Here is a 24,019-nt window from a genome sequence, read left to right as displayed (position 1 = left end):
CCCTTTACTTTTTTTTTCTTTTATCCTCCAATCGCTGAGTCACCTCAGCCTTGCTTGTAAACACAAGTGAGCAGGGGGTTGCGTTTCAGATAAGCAGCTAGGCAAGGAAATAAATGGAAGAGGAGGAATATTTCATAGATAAAAAGAACCCCCAGCATGCAACTGTTTGGCACTGACTACTAAAGGGACAGTGCTCCTAAGGTATGTGATAACTCCAAATCATAACAGCAGAAAAAATGTTGAATGCAGGATTAGCACCTTTATCACCTAATACAACGAGACCAGTTGCTGTTGAAATTTGATTTTTATGGTGACAATTCCGCTTTAATGATGCCTCTGAATTGCTGCTATGATGGCGCCCAGCTTCGGTGCTGAACGTCGTGTACCTAAGTTACCCGCTTCGCTGAACTGGGGTAAAATCCATTCAAAGAAGCCCATGGTGGGCTAGATTACTTTTGTAGAAGTGTGCTGCTGCTGGTTGTCCTCAGAGCTGTTCTAAAGTGCGCAGGCGTGAGTTTGGAGCTGCACCTGGCAGTGAAAGAAAGTGCTCATGAATGAGCACTAGCTTTCTTAGTGCTTGCATGGATTGGAACTTGCACCTGCACAGTTCCAATTTGCACACACTACTGGTTTTCATATTTGGAGGATTCTGAGTATTGGGGGGGTTGCCAACCCCGAGGACAAGAGCAGCAGGAGCATGTCTGCAAAGGTAATCTAGCCCACCATGGGATTTAGTCATTTTTTGGGGTGGCCCAGTTCAGGAGTACTTTAACACAGTTTTATAAATATGGTCCCTCATCCCCTAGCACATGTACGACTGTTAGAAGCTAATAGACCTTCTCTTCTGTGGTCTTCAATGTACACCTCCTGTTATCTTTTTTACACGTGTCCCCTTTTTTGTTTTTTTCTATAGATGCATATGACCCGGCCAGAGTGGAGAGAGTGTAACCCGCGCCTTGGGAAACGACTTGTGTATAAGTGAGCACTTTGGGTCAAAGGCAACAGAAAGCTGAACTCTCTCGACCTTCCTAGCCGAAAAAATTGTTGCCACCGTTTACCGCTTTCCCACGTTGCCGTCACTACTGCCAAGTAAAGTAATTTGTCTTCTCCGCAGGTTATCTCTAAATGACCAAGATAGAAAGGGAAAATTCACTAGTCAGATTCCTTTCCTGAGAATTTCCCGAGAAGCACATGGAGAAGAATCCCTGGAGAACTCGACCAACAATGTTCACAAACGGTGTGTTCCAGTTTGCACACTTCGTGCCACAGTCCCAATGAATGTAATGTTGAACTCTGCACAAGTATGACACAGGAGGCTAGTAACACAACCTGAATGTAACGACATCAATGTATATCATATACTTGGAGAGACCTTTCTTTCTTCTTTTTTTTTTTTTTTTTTTTTTTTTTTTTTTTTTTTGCTTTTACCTGTTTTACTACTCTATTCTTCTACGGATGCTTGTTCTTCAGTGCATTTTGGACGGATGGCTGAACATGAAATGAATCTAACTCATCACACATCATTAAACCACTTCGTTGATGACAGTTCTGCAGTGGAAAAAAAAGAAATCTTGTGTTGAAGAATGGATGTGTGTTCTATGAATGCAGAAACACTTCTAAACACAAGCTTAGGAAGAGAGCAAACACGTCTAATTGGATGTGTATCTTTTCCGTTGGAGAAGCGCTAAACATTTTGACTGTGGGGGAGGATTCGAAGACATGTATGAAATAGAACTGGCTGCAGTGTAGAGTGTGGGCTTTCTCATTGTAGAGGAACCAGTAAACATCTTTTTGACAGCTGATTTTTTTTTACAAGAGAGACAAGCATTGTTGCTTGTAATTTCCATTCAAGTGAAAGTACAGATCGGAAGTCTTGTATGAGACCCTTAAAGGGATTGTACACATATTTGGCCTTAAGTGCACTTGACAGGAAGGTTTAGAGAAGTGGAAGTGTTGACTGCTGAGTACACCATGTGTTGGAGAAAATCCCAAAAAACAATCCTTGTCTTTGAAAATGTGGTAAACCTCTTAATTTGTTTTCCGAGCTCAATGCTAGAAGGAGGCGTCCAAGCACACTTATTGTTCCTTTACTCTGGGTGAGTGTCATGGCCTTAAAGAGGAACCTTGGGTCACCACACAGTAAGGGTTCCTCAGAGCCCTATAACTATGGTATATTTACACTTTATAGTAAATAAAGAATCACTTATTATAAAATAATGGCCTTCACAAAACTCATCCAAGTGCTGTCTGTAAAGCAATTGACTACTGCTTGATTTAAGCTGTGAGCAGGAGTCTTTCTCGCTAATGGCAGGTTGTGTCATGTGACCTTTTCAACTGTGGAAGCTGCTATTTTCTTTCACTGCAAATTCTGCTTTAGTGGGATCGCTGCTTGCAGACTTACCATCAGTCAGCTTCTCTGTTCTTATGGCTGTAGAGCATGCAGACTAGTGTCTGAGCGATGGCTGCAGTTTTCTAAATAGATGTAAGTTTCAATTATATTTATTGGGTCCTGAGGAACCGAGGTGAAGCCCTGTGAAGACGTTAGTTCATTCTCGTCCAGAAGAAGTTCTCTGATCACTGTTCCTTCTTTAAAGCATGGACATTTAACCTCAAGTGAGAACACCTGACCTTTCCTATGGGGGAAGGAGGGGAAATATAACTACTTTGTGCACAGGTGTCCCCTGGTGTCAGCATCATCGTCCTTAGCGATCTGCTGAGTTGAAAAAAATACTTGGCCAGCAGCTATTTAGGTCTCCCATGCAGCTTGCGGGAAGGGGGGGGGGGGCATCCCTTTAGCCATATCCTTTTTAAGGAAAAGCAGCTAACATGTGTACAGTAGTGACCATGTGTACACTGCTACCAAAAATGATTATGAAAGATTGTTTTGGGTGACAGATATCCACAGTATGTATGTAACCTAAAAGAGGAACCTGCCAGATCTGCCACTCAGGAGCTTGGCTAATCCTGGCACTTAGTGCTGTCTATATGTACAATCCTTTTAACATCACAGTGTCTCCAACACAGCTCTTGTGAATCGTATTTATCAGAACACAAATCGATCACGTTTATGACACCCACATGATACCTTGCTTTAATGTTGCTCAACACTACGAAAAGAATATTTTTTTTTTTTTTTACTGTGCTGGAAAGTGATGAGTATAAAGGTATAGTAGTAGTACTGTTCCAAGACTTAAAGCTAAACCTATCCTATGTTTAGAAGTTCACTCTACTCAAAACTCATATTTCAGTTGGCGGTGGATGCTAAACACCTGGATCCTGTAACAGGATTCTTATGTGTTGTAACCTCTGGTCTTCAATTTTCATTACAGGTAGGTGGGGCAGAGTCTCACACTTTATGTTGTAGCACCATTTTTAGTTCCAAAAAGGATTATAGACTGTTAGGTGGAGGGGTTCTTAAGCTGGGAACTACTGCTGGGAGATCTCTATACCAGAGTTCTCAAAGTGCCAAAGAAAAAAGTGGATGATTCACCTTGACGATGACCATCCAAGTCTGAAATATGGTTTTGTATGGATTGATCCTTTAACACTTTAGTTATATAGTAGAACTACAGATGGCAGGTGGTTTCTGATAGACAGCCTGTTACACGAGTTATTCAGTGTAAGTTCTCTTGCTGTAGGTAAAATGCGTTTTGTTGTGCCTGGTCTGTATTAATAATGTAATCTTGTATATGAGAGACAAGCGGTGAGCACTGTTGGGTCTTATGATTTAAATATTGGTCTATTCTTCTGAGAGGTAATTATTCATGGATATACTGGAAATAGGCTGGTGCTCCTCTAATGTGTCAGGATAATGGCTGGTATAATAAATAACTTGTCAGGATAGTTTTTGGAGATTTATTGGACACCACAAAGACACAACATGTTTCTCGGGATTCATCCGCTTCTTCAGGGCAATAATACAATGTCTTAGTGATCACGGCAATTACTTTGCTCACTAAGACATATTCTTAACCTGAAGAAGTGGAAGAATCCCAAGAAATGCATCGGTTGTGGTGTCCATCAAAACGAAAAAAATCTCCTGTTGAGTTTAAACTGTTCTGTATTATACCAGCCATTATCTTGACACATCAGTGGGGCGCCTCCCTGTATAGTTCCTATTCCCTTTCTACGGGCTATTGGTTCCAATGGACCCTTTTATGAAGTGAGGCCCAAGTCCAGAAGAGCACTTTCCATCCACGTGGAGACTGATTTCTCCACATGCTCTCAATAGTGGTTGCCTAATTGCAACCTGGGTTTGTAAGTAGTAAATTTTTCTACTTATAATCCCTTTGACGTTAAATACTACACTATTGGGGCTCTTGGTTGCTCTCTGTCTTTTTCTCTTTCCGTTCACAGGAGTTCTACACAGACCTCGTTATACTGAACACCTCGACAATGACTCATCGCTGTCATTTATAGGGGGTGACCCTTGTGAAGCAATACTGTTACACATGACTAAAAAAGTGTTTTCATTTACATTCATCAGCGCTATTACTGTAAATATATGAACACGGTCATTGTGTGTTCACCTTCCACTCTGTCCCATTCGTTCCTGTCTGTCTCTGCCTCATACATTTATACAACCCCTCCTTTGGTTCCAAATCCTCAGTGAAAAACCTCATATCTGAAATCTGATTGGCTGCAAGTGTGGAGAATGTAGACTGGTGGTGATGGAGTAATGCAGACGTTCTAGTCTCATACTCTGATACGTTTCGCTCTGTGATGAAGCGCATTAAACTGTAACAGCCAATGACATGATCCAACAATGCAGCTGTAGTATAATTTTATAGAGTTTCTGATTGGTAGTTATAGTTTTTATATATTTTTAATTGTTCAGTACCCATCTCCTCTCTGAGCTCTACAATCACCAATCTGGTGGTAAGATCTCACTGCTAGAATTTGAGATTTATATTAAGTCAATCAAGCCAATCAGCATCCACCTATCATCAACATATTTGTCCTAATTGGCCTCAGTCTTTAAAAGAAACGATATACTCTGCAAGGGTCAAAAACATAATATCTGCTGTGTATTCTGTAACAGTCTTTGTTGACGTTAAACAGTGTATTTCCTCCCCTTGCTGTCCAGTTCTTGTAGAATCCCATGACCCAGTTCAGAGTTCCGTCAGTCTTGCAAAGTTAGAGAACCGTCTGTTACGAGCTCGTGTTATAGAAAATATGTATGTATTATTTGTAGCGTTATAACTTCTAGATACCACTGTTAGCTTAAGTGCCTATGTTAGCTTACACCGGGTTACATATGCAAGAAACCAACAGAACCGACCCTACATCCAAAGACGCTTCCCCCCATCACCCCAGACATTTTATTTCATATTTACCTGCACTTTATATAACTTATTATTTGTAGTAAACAGCTTGTTTCAATATATAAGACACATCAGCGCTCACCATTCTTGTTGTATGTATAACGCTCAAGGATATGCAGGATAAAACTGTGATCCTATTCAGATATTGCTGACTAAATGCTGTGGCTGGGCAATAGAAGTTGGAACTTCTCTGGAGCCCACAGTCTCTCGGGACCCCAGTGGGACTGCAGTCATCTCAAAGTTGTTCAGTTGTTTCCCTGCTCTTAATCACCATGGAAACACTGCCGGGGTCTATCTACAAAGAGCCTTTAAATCACTGTGCAATAACTGCATAGCATTCTGCCAAGAATTGAAATATAGAACAGCTCCGGTATCTTCTAAACAGACAACAGGAAAGGAGGGATTTCAGGTGCCTAAAGACTAAACAGTGGGAAAGGATGAGCGGAGGTGGCTCAGTGGGGAGATAGAATAACAATAGATGTCAGGCTTTTGGGATTTAACTTGGTAAATCACTAACAACACCAGCAGTGACTTTGTGAGACGCCTGAACTTAAGCTAGATCTTCATCTCAAGCGAGATCCTCATCCAAGATGATGTCAAGCAATTACCTTAGTCAAAATCTATCCTGTGCAAGTAGTTAAACTTTCATTCAGCTGCTGCTAACAGGCCCAGAGATAGTTTTCTGGCCCAGCATTCTAAAGTCCTGCAGGACCAATCAAGACCCTAGGGGCCATATGCAATTCACTTTTTCACCTGAGTTTTCTCCTAGGTGATATTTTTAAACTTGTCAATAAAATGCCCTTTTAGCCCCCAGAAGGCAAGAGCATGCTCAAAATAATTTTGATAGTACTTTTTAAGCAACTTTTTGGTACTTTTTTAGTTGAAAAGTACTGGAAAGTTATGTAAAATCAAAGATGAAAAATTATCTCCTAGGAGAAAACTCAGTTGAAAAAGAGAATTGCATATGGCCCTAGGACTCATATGCGATTAACGTTTTCTCCTGACTTTTCTCCTAGGTAATATTTTCACAACTTATCAATTAAATGCCTTTTAAGCCAACAGCAAGAAAGAAAATACTCAGAATAACTTTGATAATACTCTTTCACCTTCTTTTTAATTCTTTGTCAGTTGCTAAGTGCTGAAAAATTATTTTAAAGAGAAGTTTAAAAATTATCTCCTAGGAGAAAACCCGGGAGAAAAGGTGAATTGGGCCCATATGCAATTGACTTTTTCACCTAAGTTATCTCCTAGGAGATAATTTTCGTCTTCTCTTTAGACTAACTTTTCAGAATTTTACAATCGAAAAAGTACCCAAAAGTTGTTGAAAAAGTACTATCAAATGTGTTTTGATTATTTTCTTCCTTGCTGGTGGCTTAAAAGGCATTTTATGACAAGCTGTGAAAATATCACCTAGGCGTAAAACTCAGGAGAAAAAAAATGAATTTTCATATGGGCCTAGATATCGGTCAGACATGGCTCTACCAAATACCTCCTGAATTATATTTTCTGGTCACTGCTAGTGCATAGACATAATTCAAGCACATCTGTGCTCTCTCCAGACAGGGGGAAATCCTGCTTGTAGACAAAACGTTTGCATCCCGTTTACGGTGTCTGCCAAGGTCTGAAGGTGGCTAAACACATCCTAGTCCTGCTTTTCTTAACAGAGCCTCAAAACCTGGTGGACCTTTTTATTTTTTCAAACATTAAGTGATATCAACAGTCACAATAGACCTGCCTCTAATAAAACATTTGCCCAACTTGATTAGGGTTTTTGTCGCTTGCTCTATAGCCATCAGGGAGAGCTCTACCAACCCCAACGTTGCTCTTACAATCCTCTGCTAGTCTGCTGTGACACCAGATGAATTGAGTTAGGTAAATATCCCTATTCAGAGGCTATTAGAGGAATGGGGTAGGATGATCCAAAAATAAATGAAAGGGATCCCCCTTTCATTTATTTTTGGATCATCCTACCCCATTCAGTTACCACACCCATCTAGTAGAGGGTCAGCAATTCACCATTTTTGTGTTTTTGTAAACTCTAAAGCCATGTTTACCAAATTAGTCCTCCAGTTGTTCAAGAAAATTGCATATGTTTGCAGGTGGGATAATTACAGTCTCCAAAATGTAGCTTTCCAAAAAATAGGCATTATTGGAGGAACCCCCGAATAGCTTTGGTAAACACAGCTTTTGATGGATCTCTTTAGGAATACATGAAATACTTATTGTGTTCATGAACACCAGTGGCTGAGCTGAAGGGTACAACCCAAAGATTATTGCCAAGGTTAGGCGATCTTACTGCTGGGGGCCCGAAGAGGAGCAAAATGGTTGAGAGGCATCAAAGTCTGACTTCAAGGAGATCATAAGCATTATCGCTCAACTATCCACTGTGGAAAGAAAACCACTTCTGATGGTGACAAAAATGACTCCCTCCTCTCTGTGCATGTTCACAAATGTCAATGTGCAGAAAGGCAGTTATGTAGAAATACATTCCCTATTCCTGAAAAAACTCCCAGAGGCTATTGGCCCATATAGTGTCAGTTATGGCCTTCTTCAGCTTAAAATTGTATGCTGTTTCTTAGGTAATTTTTGTCGAAAATATTGTTCTTCCTTAAAAAATGTTTTCATCCAAAATTGATCTCTTCATAATCGGCAAGTCTGAAAGATGTCAACTACAGGGTTCTTGCACCTCTTTGGAATTTTACCAGTACGATCATCCCTTTATGGTTCTTGGCTACATTCCTACACACGTTTTGAGTTTTGGGAGTTGCAACCCAATTACAGTTCGGAGTTGTTCCCCTCTTGCTCTTGCATTCTCTAAAATATATCTTAAACTAAAATGGGGGTCTGTCAGGTAGCTGTTCCGAAAAGGGTGTTTTTTCAATGGACAAAAAAATTTGCACATTAAATCTGGATTTTTCACTACAAAGTTAAACTTGGTGAAAAAGTTTTACAATGATCTATTATTTATAAAATCGTTAACATATTGTGCAGATTTGCGCTATTATTAGTTATTGTTGCTATTTACAACATAAAAAACACGGGATTGGAAAGACACTCTGCCCAATCAAATGTACAATCTGGAGAGGTGAGGGAATGAGCAAGTCTAGGGATACGGCATTATGGATACTAAGTAATGTAGGGTTAAAGTGGAACAATAGAGATTAAGAGCCAGTTCTAAAGAAGGGACTCTGACGACCTGTTTGAATGTGTGAAGGGCAAAGGTATGTCGAAAAAAACCAGGGAGAAAGTTCCGGAGAGAGGAGGAAGCTCTAGAAAAGTCTTAAAGTCTTGAAGCCATGAGACAGCATGTGTTGCCTACATAAGATCAGGTCTCGACAGGGCAGGATCTGTCATATTTGACAGGGGGTCTGAGTCTGTCTGTTCCATAAAATCATCCTAATAATTTAAAAATGTAAACTCACATTCTTGTGGAGGACCACTGGCCCTCCTCAACTCTTCTCCATTTACCAGAAATGGTAATGCCGGTTTTGGATGAAACTGACCCTTTGATATGACGCAGATGTATGGATTTTCTATTTGAGCTGCTTTGTACCCTGAACACGCTGATCTAGAAGTACTAATGATTTTATTAGAACAAAGACCTCTACGACGTGACCTGCTTACAGAAGAAACTTATATTAGCCACATGAGTGTATCGTTACTTTATGAACTTTCCGTTACTTTTATCAGCAATGCACTTTCTCTAAGCATGACACAACCTTTAATACTATTATGTTATGTCTTTTTTATATGAAAGGTTGTTATATGTGTATATACAGCACCAATGCAAACTTAATGGTGTTGCTACTGTAGATGCTAAATGTATACAGGTGTATGCTTCAGACACGGCATTATCTCATGTTAAGTACAGTACATTTCCATTCAGGGTTATCCAAGGCCGACTGTGACATTCAGTGCAGAGAGAACTGAGAAAACACAGGAACTCAAAGCAACCAATTAGAATGTACCTGTAATGACTGTAATGACTCTAAACCTCTCATTCCCTCCTTGTTCACCTTGATTTCTTAGATTAATAGATGCCGTGAAAGCCAAAAAGTCATGCTGCTTGTTTCAGAAATTGCTGCGCTGGGTTCCTACATAAGCCAAAACCGTCAGCAAAATTATTTGGTCATGTTGCCTGTATTGGTAGCTTGGAGATCACATACAGCTACGGATGGGCGATGAGGCTACATGAACATCAGTCCACCCTATGAGCAGAAGACACCAAAATAACTGTCTGCCCCTAAAGGGACACTTTAGCCAGAAATAAAAAAATCAGTTTTACTTACCTGGGTCTTCTACCATCCCCCTGCAGCCGTCCCGTGCCCTTGCAGTCACTCACGGAGCCTCTGGTCCCCCGCCACCAGCTAGTTTAATTTTCACTGACTGGGAAACGGCGGACTTTCTGCGCCTGCACAGGCCTGGCCACCCGTATCCTTCTTCATGTTCCCGTCCTCAATAGCATCCTGCACAGGCACGGGACGCTATTGCGGACGCGAATGCAAAGAAAATTTGCGCAGCCAGGCCTTTTGGGCCTGTCAGTGAAACGAAACTAGCTAGCAGGGGGGGGAGGCACCGTGAGTGACTGCGAGGGCACGGGATGCTGGAGGGGGCTGGTAGAAGCCCCAGGAAAGTAAAACCTTGCTTAAGTGTCCCTTTAAGGCTTGTACACATGTCCAACAAATCTGCCTGATTGTGGTCTGAGGTTTGCCTGTTGGACAACAATCAGGTGCGTGTATACGCGGCAAAGGACTAGACAAGCGACTGATAACAGGCAGTTTGCCAGATCCATCCAATGAATGAACTCACATGATTGTTGGGCTGATATTGTGCAGTTGGCCATGTGTGCACAACGTTGTTTTCGGCCATGCCGTGCAGTCTGTTGTTTCGCTTGCGCGCAGTATGTGCGTGAGTTGGTTGTTCAGTTGGTTGGTGCATGGAAAATACAAGTCATGTAAGCAGTTTGTCATAAGGTCGGTCGTGGAGTTGGTCGTGTACTTAGTTGGACGTGTATACAAGCCTTTACAGTAGTGATGTTATCTGTCTACCTAAATAAGCTAGAAAGTAGATAAACAGGGCTTCTTACTTTTGGGTAGACAGGTAATTACATCAATTACATCACTATCATTTACAACAGCCATTGTGGCGCATGAGAACTCATCTCCATGTCTGGATATCCTAGATAGGGGGTGAATTTCGTTTTTTTTTATGCACTTTAGCAGGATCTGGTAGGTGGTATTTAGAGGATGAACTATTTTTGAACCTTTTGGAGCCATAGTTAAATCTATGCTTTATTAATGGATGGTTAATTTTGACTCTTAGATTTAACTTAACCCCCCATACGTGCTCCTGCCATGTTCGCACGCACCGCTGGTAAATCTGGAGTTGTATGTACAGATCAGGAGCTAGTTTCATTGGCTCCTGACCATGTGATTACAGCAGGCCAATCATAGATAATGGCTTACTGCATAGGAAGAGCCGAGATTTGAACCCTGGTCCCCTATGTCAAAGTATAGCACTGTACAGTGTAATACGTTTAAAAGTTGTTTGAAGTGTATTCTTATAGATTATGATTTTAATTATTATGAAAGTACAATTAAAGTTTTCAAAGTGCCATAACCCACTGGTACATAGCCGGCACCATCGGCTTAGCCTTGGGGCAGGTATGTAATGTCCCCTCTGTCGTATCATTGCTCTACAGACCCCAGCACTTCCTGGTTTTCTCCAGCTCTCTCTTCCACTTCCAGGTGACATAGGTTATTTGAGCTACCAATATCTGGTCCCAGGCTTGGTCACATGGAAGTAGGAGTGGTTATGTAAAGTCCATGTGATGCGCGTTTCAAAGGGTCAGCTTACACAAAAGTGAATATTGCCGTTAGAGCTAGATGGCGGGCAGAGTAATTTATGACTGCTGGAGATCCCATTGATCCGTTCCCATCATTCCTTCTGAACATTTTTTTTTCCATCCATTTTGTGGATTCCAGGGTGAGATCTTAAATGGGGTAGCGGAGGCACAAGTTACCGTGGTTAGATCTCACCACTGCAGGCTACAAAATGTGTGAGAATTGGGTATACAATTCAGTCTACTGTTGCCTACGCAAAACCAACATTCAAATCCTGAATGGAGTTGGCCTATAACATGATTTAGTGTTTTGTTTTGGCGTTCTAAATCAGTAGGACATGACTTACTCCAATCCATTTTCTTCCTGTTTTGTATACATACAGTAAAGCCTTAGGTGTACAATACTGTTGCAACAGAAAAATTACATGTGTTGCCGGTAGCAGTCAATCTGATGTTAGCATTGTTTTTATAAACTATGCCAGAAACCATTTATACCCTAGAACAGTCGCTATAGGTAATACAGATCGTGTTGTGCAGTATTTGTACATGAGGCCCAGTTTGTAAGTTTGAAAGTTATTTTCTTCCAGCCATGCTAGGAAATCTATCCCTACAGGGATTCATATGCTCACAATAAACACTGGGGCATCAGAACACTGTTCTCTTGTCATTGTGTGTGTGTGGGGTTGATAGCAATACACCTTAACCAAGGGGTGGTCCTACAAATGAGGCAGACTGAGGTAACAGGGTTTTTGTGGCAGCAAAATGGCCGAAGTCATGTCAAGTTGTTTCTGCTGCCATAGTCTTTTTATCTTGCCAGTAGAGCTGGCAACCATTAACTTGACAATATTTGTCTCTACTGTGTACACTAAAAAAGGACACCATTTTATTTTCCGCCTCAGGCACCACCTCTGGTTTAAACTGTACATCACAAATGGGCTTACTCAGTAAAACAGAGCAAAGAACCATGGTGTAGTGCTGTAAGTCATACCATCCAATCAAAATTCAGTTTGCTGTAATTATATCGCTGAGAGAAGAATTCTGATTTGTTGCTATTGTTCTCTGCACTTTTTTCCCCAATTATCCCTTGCCTTATTGAATTAGCCCTCCCCCTTCCCCAAAAAAATAGTAGGAAGCTATATATATTGAGCATCTGCAAACCATTTCCTAAGATGTGTTTTAAGAATTAGCTGTTTCACTGACACCATTTTTTTTGTTACAAGTATTTTTTTATCTAGACTTATCTTAGAAAATAAAATAAAATACTTAGTCTTCTAATCATTAATATACACTCTTGCATTTAATGAACAAAAATGTGTATAAAATGATGTATGTCATCAAACGTTATCAGCTGTCTTGCGCATCGTTAGGAGCTGCTATTTTATGGACCAGAACTTTTGCCTATGAATTCCCAGACAATTTGTTGTATGTGTTTCCGGATTGAACAATGTCTCTGATTTGTGAGGGAATGGATTGGCTGCCTTCTCGTGAGCGCTGGTTCCGTGACAAAATGGCCGTTCTTACTCTGTGAAGGAAGCTGAAACGCTTGAACCATTTCAACTGAAGTCAAATGCCACTGATGTTTGCACTTAATGTGACCTATTTTGTTTTCTATATTGTAGAAAGAATAACCATTTCTATGGCAAATATGTCAGTGAGTGACAAAAAACAAAACAAAAAAAACTGAAAAAAAAAGAGCTCATTTAAAGTATCTATTGCTTTTTACAAAATATGGTCTATTTTTTTAACATGTACACATGCCACAAGTTGCCAAATAAAAGAAAAAAATATATGTAATAGAAGCGTGTTTTTTTTTTCCAGTGTTTTCAAGAATTATTCTTACCTAAAAGCAATACTAATGCCACAATTATAGAGGAACTGTACCGACATATAGTAATACCCACCTGCGCATTCTGATAGACCAGGTACATTTTCTGCTGGCTTTAGAACTCTCAGTAACTGAACATTCCACAGATGTCCCCTGACAGGACTTGAGATGTGATAAATTCTAGAATAGAAAATCGGGGAAGGAAAGATTTTACAATGGGCATACACTGTCTAAATCATTTATACATGAATATTGTAAGAAAAAATAAGCAATTTTGTTTATTGTGTTATTTTCACAGCAGTTCCTCTTTAATAACATTGGCGAAAAACAAAGTCTATGGAGACGCATCAAATATGGCAGAATTCACTAACTACAGGGGGCCTCAACTCCCAACCCTGCTTCTGATACATGTAAGGTCGATGGCATTAATTGATAGACTGGGTTCATAAGAAATGACTGGCTGGTGCCCTCCCTGACTGCCTCACATAGGGGATGATGGGAAAGTAGGAGGAGCTTGGATGCCTCACAGACTTGCTGTCCCATAAGGCAAGTCGCATCAGCTTTGGGGCAGAAAGATGATTTTTCAAGCCAGGTAATATATTAATAATGCAAAAAATGGTTTAGAAACAATGCATAAACCTTTGTACATTGCAAATCAAGATATATTCCACACAATGTACAGCCTGGACTAGAGCTTTAAAGAGAACCCGAGGTGGGAATTACTTTTACTATTGGGGCACAGAGGCTGGTTGTGCGCACTAAGACCAGCCTCTGTTGCCCCATCGTGTGCCTCCATGTCCCCCCTGCTCGCCGCTATACCCCCCGCATTGCTGGCTGTGTCGCCAGCTCAATGTTTACCTTGCGCTGTCAGTCAGCGCCGCTCCCCCGCCTCCTCCGCATCGGCGCCACCCGCCGCGTCACTTCCCTCCTATCAGCGGGAGGGAAGGGACACGGGCGGGTGCGCCGATGCGGAGGAGGCAGGGGAGCAGCGCTGACTGACAGCGCAAGGTAAACATTGAGCTGGCGACACGCTGCGTGTCGCCAGCAATGCGGGGGGTATAGCGGCGAGCAGGGGGGACATGGAGGCACACGATGGGGCAACAGAGGCTGGTCTTAGTGCGCACAACCAGCCTCTGTGCCCCAATAGTAAAAGTAATTCCCACCTCGGGTTCTCTTTAAAGGACAACCGATGTGACATAATGAGATAGATGTGTATGTACAGTGCCAAGCACACAAATAACTAGGCTCTGTTCCTTCTTTTCTTTCTTTGCTTGAAAGAGTTAAACATCAGGCATGCAAGTGGCAGTTTCTGTCCGGGTCAGACTATAGCATAAAGGGGCCCATACACTCAGCCGATTTTCTGGCCGACCGATCGATATTGATCGTTTGCAAATCTGTTGGCCAATCGACCGATCGATGGCCGATTTCGATGGATTTCCATCGAACTGGCAGGGTGGAAAATTTAGGTCGATCTGATGAGATTGCTTATCAGTTTGCATTGGCCTTAATGGCCATCAGATCGAATTTCAATAGATTTCAAACTGAAATCTATTGGAATTCTATCCTGGTAAAAAATGTTCTAAAAACGCATCAGATAGATCATCAGATGCATTTCTTATCTATCTGCTGCCAATCTGACGAGTGTATGGGCACCTTTACCCTCACTGATAAGTAATTACAGCCATAAAACACTTTCCTGTTAGCAAATGGCTTCTGAGAGCAGGAAAGAGATAATAGATTTGAGCTCTAGCATACTTCAATGAAGGTGTCACTGAGCAGAGACAATGAAACAGTAAAAACCTAAAAACTAGATTTAAATATAAAATAAAACTGGGGTATCTTTAACCACTTCGCCATATCTGGACGCATATATCCGTCCAGATAGGCAGTGGTGCTGCAGCCGTGTGGTGCGCGCGATCGGGCGCGCGCCCGCGCGTGCTCCCGCTGCCCCCCCGATCAGTGAATGGGAATATAATTCCCATTCACCGATCTAAGTCCCCAGCAGAAATACCGACGCTTTCTGATCAGAGAGCGTGGTATTTCTGCCCCTAGGAAACTTACTCTCTTCATTTTAGTTCCTAGATACGACATCGTTCGCATCCAGGAATTTTTTGAATGTGGCCATCTTGTGGCCAAATAGTAAACTGCACCCACATACCTGTATTGAATAAAAAAATACATTATATTACATCTAAAATTGGCTATTTACCTCCCAAACTAAAATTACCCAAATACATTTTTGTATTAAAAAAAAAATAAAAAAAAACTACAATTAAAAAAAAAAAAAACTACATAAATAGTTACCTAAGGGTCTGAACTTTTTAAATATACATGTCAAGAGAGTATCTTATTAAATTTTTTAAAATTATAAGCTTGTAAATAGTGATGGACGCAAATTGAAAAAATGCACCTTTATTTCTAAATAAAATATCGGTGCCATAAATTGTGATAGGGACGTAATTTAAATGGTGTAATAAGCGGGACAAATGGGCACATAAAATGCATGGGTTTTAATTACTGTAGCATGTATTAATTTTAAACTATAATGGCCAAAAACTGAGAAATAATGATTTTTTTTTCCATTTCTATCTTAATCTTCCTGTTAAAATGTATTTACAGAAAAGTGGCTCTTAGCAAAATGTACTACCTAAAGAAATCCTAATTAGTGGCGGAAAAAACGAGATATAGATCAATTAATTTTGATAAGTAGCGATAAAGTTATTAGCGAATAAATGGGAGGTGAACATTGCTCGGATGCATAAGATTTTCGAAGCTGTAGGCTGAAGTGGTTAAAAAAAAAGAAAGTAATTTTTAGGAGAAAGGATAGATACAATTGTTTTTTCTCATCAGTTTATTTTCACCTCTGATGTCCTTTAAGTGAATTATGAACTGGAACTGGCTACAGGTCTCATTTGATTATGTTGCATTTATATAGTGATGTCATTTTCCACAGTTCATATCAAAATCCATCAAAGGTGCTCACTATGTAATGTCCATAACTGTAGGCTGTGACCAATTTGTAAAGAAATCTGTCAATCTACCATCATCCTTTTGGGAATGTGCGAGGAAACCAGAGTGCCTGGGGGAATCCCAAACAAGCACCAGGGAAACCACACCATCTGCATTCAGCTAGTGACCCGACCAAAGTTAGAATGCTGACCACTGCACCACCATTACCCATAGCAATTATCATGGGGATCGTCCCACCACTGTTATAAATCATTGTATCTACCTACACTATTTGCAATGTGAAACAATCCACTACTCATAAACTGTAGCTACGGTTACATAAGGTTATCGCTCAGGTTGTCTTGGTAACAGATTCCTGAATGATGGAAGGAAATAAATCAGTAATTGCCTGGTATATAATGGGCTGTGTGAACCACCAGCTGTCAGGTGACTGTCAGGTGCTCAGAGATCTCTGAGGAGATGGAATTAATAAATTGATTGCTCTTAAAACCTCGGTATGACAAGTTACACCACAGAACCTTAACCTCGTCCATCCTTGACCATTGTAGAGAATATTTCAGTCAGATCCACTTCTTTGCACTATCCTTCCACTCTGCATGTACAAAGGTCTCTTGCACACATACGTGGACTGTTGCCCACACAGATTGGGACTTGATCCCTCAAACGCTAGTTCAGGGCCACGTTCTGTACATGCACATCACTAGCCTGCAGATTAGCAATGTGTTCTGTTGCTATGAATGGAGCTGACAGTATGGTGCACAACCTTATCCACTAGCTGCATTTGTGGCAGTAAATCTATGCCCAACAGGAAGACTGTTCCCTTCTTAGGGGCGTAAATATTCGCCTATTGCCACCGCTCGCTCCCGTGTGCATTCTCGCCGCTGATCATTAGAGGGGAGATTGATCTATGTCACCGTGTCAATGACTGCCGGCATCAATGAGATGCCTGCGGTTATTGTAATAACGAAAATTACACTTGCACGCACAACTTCTAATAGTACGCTCCGGAAACTAATGGGTGAGGACATCTTGTGGCAAAATAGTAAAATCACATCTATATACATTTTTTTTTTTTTTTATAAAGAGATCTATTCATACCTCCCACACTCTCCCATAGTTACTCAAATAAAATAAATCCATTAAAAAAAAAGACATTTCAAAAAAAAGTTCATAGTTACCATAGGGACTGAACTTTTTAATATGTATGTCAAGAGGGTATATTACTGTTATTTTTAAACTGTGGGCTTGTAAATAGCGATGGCCACAAAACTGAAAAAATGCACCTTTATTTCCAAATAAAATATTGGCACCATACATTGTGATAGGGACATAATTTAAATGGTGTAATAACTGGCATAAATGGGCAAATAAAAAAGGGAGTTTTAATTATGGTAGCATGTATTATTTTAGAACTATAATGGCCAAAAATTGAGAAATAATGACATTTTTCTTATTCCTGTTAAAATGCATTTGGAATAAAATAAGAATGATTTGTGGCTTAAAAAAAGCAAGATAATGATAATTTCGTTGTGATAAGAAGTGATACGGTTAGTGGCGATTGAAAGGGAATGTATGGCGAATTGCTCTGGTCCATAAAGGGGAAAACCCCTCAGTGGTGAAGTGGTTTAAGTACCACTCCAGCTGAAAAAGTAAGCAGTTAACCACTTAGGTGTATCTGGATGGATATATCCATCCAGATAGCCTGCACTGCTGCTGCGGGACGTGCTCCTGCCACCTTCCGCTGGCCCTGAGATCAATGAATGGGAATACAGATCCCATTCATTGATCTAGGTCCCCCTAAGAAAAACCGATGGCTTTCTCTGAAAAGCTGCAATTTTTCTATGTCCCACATCACCCCTTCAGTTCCTGTAAGCGAGAGCTCTTGCTTACAGGATGAAAAATCACTGTGGCCATCTTATGGTCAAATAGTAAAACTACATTGACATAAGTTAAAAAAAAAAATATATACACAATCAATTACATTTAAAATTACCTGTTTACCTCCCCACTCCGAAAAGCCCCAAATAAAAATGTTAATTAAAAAAAAATAAAAAAAGATTACAATAAAAAAAAACATAAATAGTTACCAAAGGGTCTGAACTTTTTCAATATGAATGTCAAGCGAGTATATTACTATAATTTTTTAAATTATAAGCTTGTAAATAGTGATGGATGCAAATTGAAAAAAATGCACCTTTTATTTCCAAATAAAATATTGACGCCATACATTGTGATAGGGACATAATTTAAATGGTGTAATAAACGGGACAAATGGGCACAAATAAAATATGTGGGTTTTAATTATGGTAGCATGTATTATTTTAAAGCTTTAATGGCTGAAAACTGGGAAATAATGATTTTTTTTCAATTTTTTTTCTTAATATTCCCATTAAAATGCATTTAGAAAAAAAATATTATTTGCAAAATGTTCCACCCAAAAAAAGCCTAATTGATGGCGGAAAAAACAAGCTATACATCAATTAATTGTGATAAGTAGTGATAAAGTTATTGGCGAATGAATGGGAGGTGAAATTTGCTCGGATGCATAAGGTGAAATGACACTGTAGGCTGAAGTGGTTAAAACCTGACAGAACCAACAGGGTTTTCTTTGTTTTCAAAAGCATTTGCTGAACAGCAGTTGCTAAGTCTAAATGCCAAAATAGTGTGAAAGTGAGTAGGGCGTCTGGCTGGTATTTTATTACTTTGGTAGTTAAACTTCCACTTAAAGAGACACTGAAGCGGAAAAAAAATGATGATATTATGATTTGTATGTGTAGCACAGCTAAGAAATAAAACATTAAGATCAGATACATCAGTGTAATTGTTTCCAGTACAGGAAGAGTTGAGAAACTCCAGTTGTTATCTCTATGCAAACAAGCCATTAAGCTCTGTGACTAAGTTAGTCCTGGAGAGGGCTGTTATCTGACTTTTATTATCTCAACTGTTCCTGGACTATTTACTTTTCCTCTGCTAGAGGAGAGGTCATTACTTCACAGACTGCTCTGAAAGACTCATTTTGAATGCTGAGTGTTGTGTAATCTGCACATATTATAGAATGATGCAATGTTAGAAAAAACACTATATACCTGAAAATAAAAGTATGAGAATATTTTCTTTGCTGCTAATCTTCTAGTAATTATTCATAGTACACAACCAATTCACTATCATATTTTTTTTTCGCTTCAGTGTCTCTTTACGAAATGCTTTGGAAAAAAAAAACATTCTGAGAACCCCCCCATGAGGAGATGGACTAGTCCAAAACCTGTCGGCTTAGTTTTTTCGCCGGAGTGGTCCTTTAACCCTTGCTTGGAGGAACGAGTGGATGGACTGTAGAGCCTCCATGTTATCAGAGCTTTCCCTCTAATTAGGTCCGTATCGAACCTGAAGCAAGTTTCCTCGCTTTATTATCACTTTAAAGTTACCCTTTAGTGCAGAGTTCCCCAACCCTGTCCTCGAGGCCCACCAACAGTACATGTTTTGCAGGAAACCACACACAATCACATGTGGGGTAATCAGTGTTGCAGCAGAGCTGATTAACTACCTCTGTGGCTTTATACAAAACATGCAGTGTTGGTGGGCCTTGAGGACAGGGTTGAGAAAACTGCTTTAGGGCCTGTACACACTGAAAAACGCAAGCAAAATCGCAAGCGCATGCGTTTTTAAAGTGCATGTAGTTTTAAAAACGCATGCGCTTTTGCCTGCGTTTTTTGTGCGTTTGCGTTTTTCTTGTAATTGCTGATTGGCTAAAGAATCCTTTGTTTTTTTTTCTAGTTTACATTTCAACAGGAATCAGGAGATTGCAGAGTCTTCTGGGATACTGACTTCTGAAAAACGCAGGCAAAAACGCAAGCGCATGCGTTTTTAATGCGTTTTTCATGCGCTGCGCTTAAAAAAGTGCAGCAGGCACTGCGTTTGCGTTTTTCTAAAAACGCATCGCACCAGTGTGTACAAGTCATCACGATTTTCATTCTTTTTCAAAAGACCTTGCGTTTTTAAAAACGCATGCGTTTTTAAAAACGCAACGCAAGCGCAGCAGTGTGTACAGGCCCTTAGTGGGAAGCTCTGCTCCCAGTACATACATACACACACAGCCCTATTGTTTTACTACATGAGAGCACATGCTATATGGAGGAACAATGACACACTGAACACTAGATATAGTATTCACTGTAACTTTGGCAAAACATTCAGAATGTCACTGATTGATACTGTTATTACAGGATCTTGGACTCAGTATGAGACAATAAGTTGTCAATGAGGCAGCAATGGTCAGACATCAATCTTTCCCACTTCACTGTGTCTATAATCAGACACCATAAGGTCACTAGCCTGTGTGTGATAAGAATCAAGGAATCTCTTCTGAATAAGGGCCAGTCTACAACTTTTTTTCAACATGTGACTATGTTTGTAACGTTGTACATGAAGTCATCAGAACTTTGCTGCAGTGTGAGACATGTTTTTTTACGAACCCTAGGGAGCAGGGACAGTGTACAAATTCCAAAGTGTGTATGATTCCTTATCTGTGTGGTGGACACATGCAGTCAATATAACAATGGTGTGAGAGTAGAATACGTCTTCTCTCCATGCCCTTAGTTGTCAGTCTCTCAAACTTTTTCCCCCACGGGGCCCCCTGTGGCTTCTGTGCACCCCTGCAGAGCATCCCGTGCAGGGTCTATTGTTACTCCCCAGCTTCCTTTTTCTGCTCACTTACAGGGCCGATAGAATATAATGGTCAAGTAAATGTGACATTATCTGCATCATTAATTAACAGATATAATTTCATCAATTGTTGGTCCTCAGCGGTGCATGGTATGGATTGATCTGGCTCTATGGGATAGGGGTTGGCCCAGTTCTAAGGAATACCCAGATACCTCATGGTGACCCAGAACCTCCTGGAAGGTATAAAGATCCTAAAGAGACCAAAAAGCCCTCTATTAAAAAGCAATGCTAAATGTAATGTTGCCTTCCTAAAACAGAAGGTATTTATGGTAATTCAGCTGTAAGTAAGCAACTCTGGTTTCCCACGATGCATCACTCCCGAAAGTGCTGTCTCTCTGGGTATTCCTTAGAACTGGTCAAAGCCCAATCACATTGAGCTCCTTTTGCTGATCTTTCATCTTGCTTTAAAAACAGCAGCATTTTGATTTCACCAGTATTGTCCTCACACATAGTCATGGTTGTTGGCTCATAGGTGAGGTAGAATGTTACCTCAGCTTATAGCACACTCAGGTCACTGAGGATCTTGTCAGCATTCTATAACTGTTAGGCGCTCTCTGGAGTCGTTTCTTGGCTTCTATCTCCTGATCCGTGCCTTTTCCATTTCACAGACACTTTGAAGGAAGAAGGTCTGCTTCTCCTCAAACCCATCCTGTGAAACCTGCCTGAGGCCTATTAAAGGACAGAGAAAGAAGAATATAGAGCTCGTTAAAATTTGTGTAGCTGTGATTTCAATGGTGGAATGGATTTTAACTTTCTGCCAACTCTCATCCAAGTGTTTATGTTTGGTGACCTTGCTATTGGAAGACAGGAATAACGTTTTTACTGCTGGCACAGTGCAGAGAAGATGGGAACAGCCAATGACAGTGCACTGGTGACTTAGGAACTCTGGTAACAGGACACAACCTTGTTCAGTCTGTATAACGAATTGTTATAATTATTCATTTATATAGCACTATTATTATTAATTATATAATATTATGATTACTAAAGCGCCAACATATTCCAAGGCGCTTTACAGAGTAACAACAAAACGTGGGGTACATAATAACACAGACAATGGTATAAACCAAATAAACAGATACTGGTACATAGTACAGAAATGGAAGATATAGTATTCATAGTGACAAATGTAACACGATAAAGAAAATATATAGCAAATTCAAAGACACAAACAGGTGGGAGAGCCCTGCCCTGGCGAGCTTACAATGTAAAGGAATAGGGAAAAAACAAGAGGTGGGGTATATACTATGTATACGTAGTGTGTTTCTGAATATAGTAAGGAGTACAACTTGACCAGAGGTTGAAGGGAGAATAGCCTAAGTTAGAGCATAGGCTTGTCAGAAAAAGTGAGTTTTAATTATCATTCAAACATTTGTTTAGCACTTTTGCCGGACTCAAACTGCTTGAGAGCTGCAGCCACTAGGGACGCACTCAGTAGGCAGTAGCATTGTTAAGGAGTTTTGCCCAAGAACTCCTTAGGCCTTGTTCACATTGCGCTCCGCTAGCGTTGGGCTTTTTGTGACGCAATTTTTTTGGGTGGGCTGTGCATTTCTGTTAAAAGCGCTTTTCTAAGCGCTCCTTTCTAAGCGCTTATCCCGAGCGTCTTTTTAATTCCCTCCCTGAAGCAAGACAGGAAGTGAACTCTTTGACCTGGAAAAGAATAAATACAATGTATTTATTGTTAAAAACGCAAACGCTGCACAAAGCGATTTTGTGAGCGTTTTTCCTATACCTTCCATTGAGGCAAAATCGCCTCAAAAATGGTACATGCAGCGCTTTTCTGAGCGGATCGGAAACCAACCACTCAGATGTGAACTCTCTCATAGAGAATAATTGCACAAGTGTTTTTAGGGCGATTCTGAAAAATTGCCAGCGCTTAAAAATATCAATAAGAGCCTCTAGTGTGAACGAGCCCTTACTGAATAGGTACCTCCTTACTGGATAGGAAGAGCTGAGATATCTTCTGTCACCATGCTTTATCTTCCGTCACCATCACCTTCCGTGGTGCTGTACAGAGTAAAAAGCAAAAAGTAATAATTACAAACATAAGTAGTACATAATAAAGTTGTTAGGTAGACAGCATTATGCTGCAGTGACTAATACACTGCGACTTACAATGTACTGCAAGTTCCAAGACACAAAAACTTGAAAATTCTGCCCTTGTGAACTCACAGTCTAGTCTGTCCAACTGGAGTGCAGCCAGGGCCGGATTTACCATAAGGTACTGTAGGCACGTGCCTACAGGCGCCTGATGATGGAAAGGTGGCTTAATCCCCAAGTGCCTCTCTCCCTCCTTCTCTATGCAGTCGTGATGAGAGTATAATTGAGAGGTTACTCACCCAGTACTCGGCATTTCACTGATGAGATCTCCCCTCAGTCAGCAGCACCTATAGCTTCTTAATACTCGGTTCCTCTAGCTATCTAATACTTTGGGATCATCTAGGTACTTATTATTGAGGGTACCTCTGACTACCTAACCTAATACTAGGGGGTACCTGTGGCTACCTATGACAAGTAAGGGAGAAGTGACAGCTGGGCCAGCCAGCACACTTGTGGTAAAACTTGGTGGGGTTTGCAGGTTCATGAAGGGCGAAGTCTAGTGTTCCAGGACATCTGTGCCTATAGGCTACTGTGTGCTAAATCCAGGCCTGGGTGCAGCACCCAGCCCACCCGAACTCTTGTTGCAGTCTGTCCACTGCTTGCTTTTCCACTCCCAATATCCAACCATGACTGATTTTTCATTACAGCCAGCCCCCCCTCCGCCCCAACCTACGCTGGGCTGGCTGTAATGACAGCCCAGGTGATGCAGAGTGATATACACTCCTGTTGCATCACCCAGGACTTTACTACTGGGGGATATGTACAGCGCAAGAGCTTTGCAGCCAGAACTGCTGCAATTAAGACCCCGGAGGCACCTGACAAGTAGGTAAATTATTTTCAGGTGCCACTGTTGAAACCAAGAGTATCACTGGAAAATAGCTGAGGGTGAAATGGCCTACTCAATATGGGAACTCTGCCTAGTTTTTTTTGTTTTTTTTGGGGGGGGGGGGCATTGCCTATTTATGTGTTCGGGGGGGGGGGGGGGTTTGCACTGCCTTATGTGCTTTTCTTGGTGGGAAGCACTACTTAATTTCATGTTGATAAATGTTGAAAGACAAGAAAATTTAAAAAGTTGTGTCATCTAATTAGCTGACAATTAACAGAGTTCTCCTTTCCAGTGGCTATCCAAAAGCTGTGAAAATATTGCACAAGTTACCATCTTCTCATTAAAAATACATAACTTGCCACCATGGCGCAGTATCAAATTTAGTAAAAACAACACATACAAGAAAAACGTAC

At 40.7% G+C, this 24,019-nt stretch overlaps 1 protein-coding gene across 7 annotated transcripts in view; it reads left to right on the top strand.

The window, feature by feature from the left end:
• The window catches only part of JCAD (junctional cadherin 5 associated), a 210,018-nt gene extending 188,347 nt beyond the window's left edge, over positions 1–21,671 (top strand). For 6 of the 7 annotated variants that reach the window (XM_068235711.1, XM_068235710.1, XM_068235709.1 and 3 more), the window contains one exon: positions 914–12,930. In XM_068235711.1, coding sequence (XP_068091812.1) covers positions 914–948 — 35 coding nt within the window. In that variant the 3' untranslated portion in view covers positions 949–12,930. Of the gene's footprint in view, positions 1–913; positions 12,931–13,289; positions 13,584–21,288 lie in introns of those variants that run through there. The other variant, XR_011020755.1, reaches the window with a different exon arrangement.
• The last annotated feature ends 2,348 nt before the right edge of the window (positions 21,672–24,019 follow it).

The sequence above is a fragment of the Hyperolius riggenbachi genome, chromosome 5 (genome assembly GCF_040937935.1).
Source record: "Hyperolius riggenbachi isolate aHypRig1 chromosome 5, aHypRig1.pri, whole genome shotgun sequence".
In the NCBI taxonomy this organism is placed as follows: domain Eukaryota; kingdom Metazoa; phylum Chordata; class Amphibia; order Anura; family Hyperoliidae; genus Hyperolius; species Hyperolius riggenbachi.
Note: the sequence above shows the minus strand (reverse complement) of the source record. Positions and strands in the feature narration are given on the sequence as shown.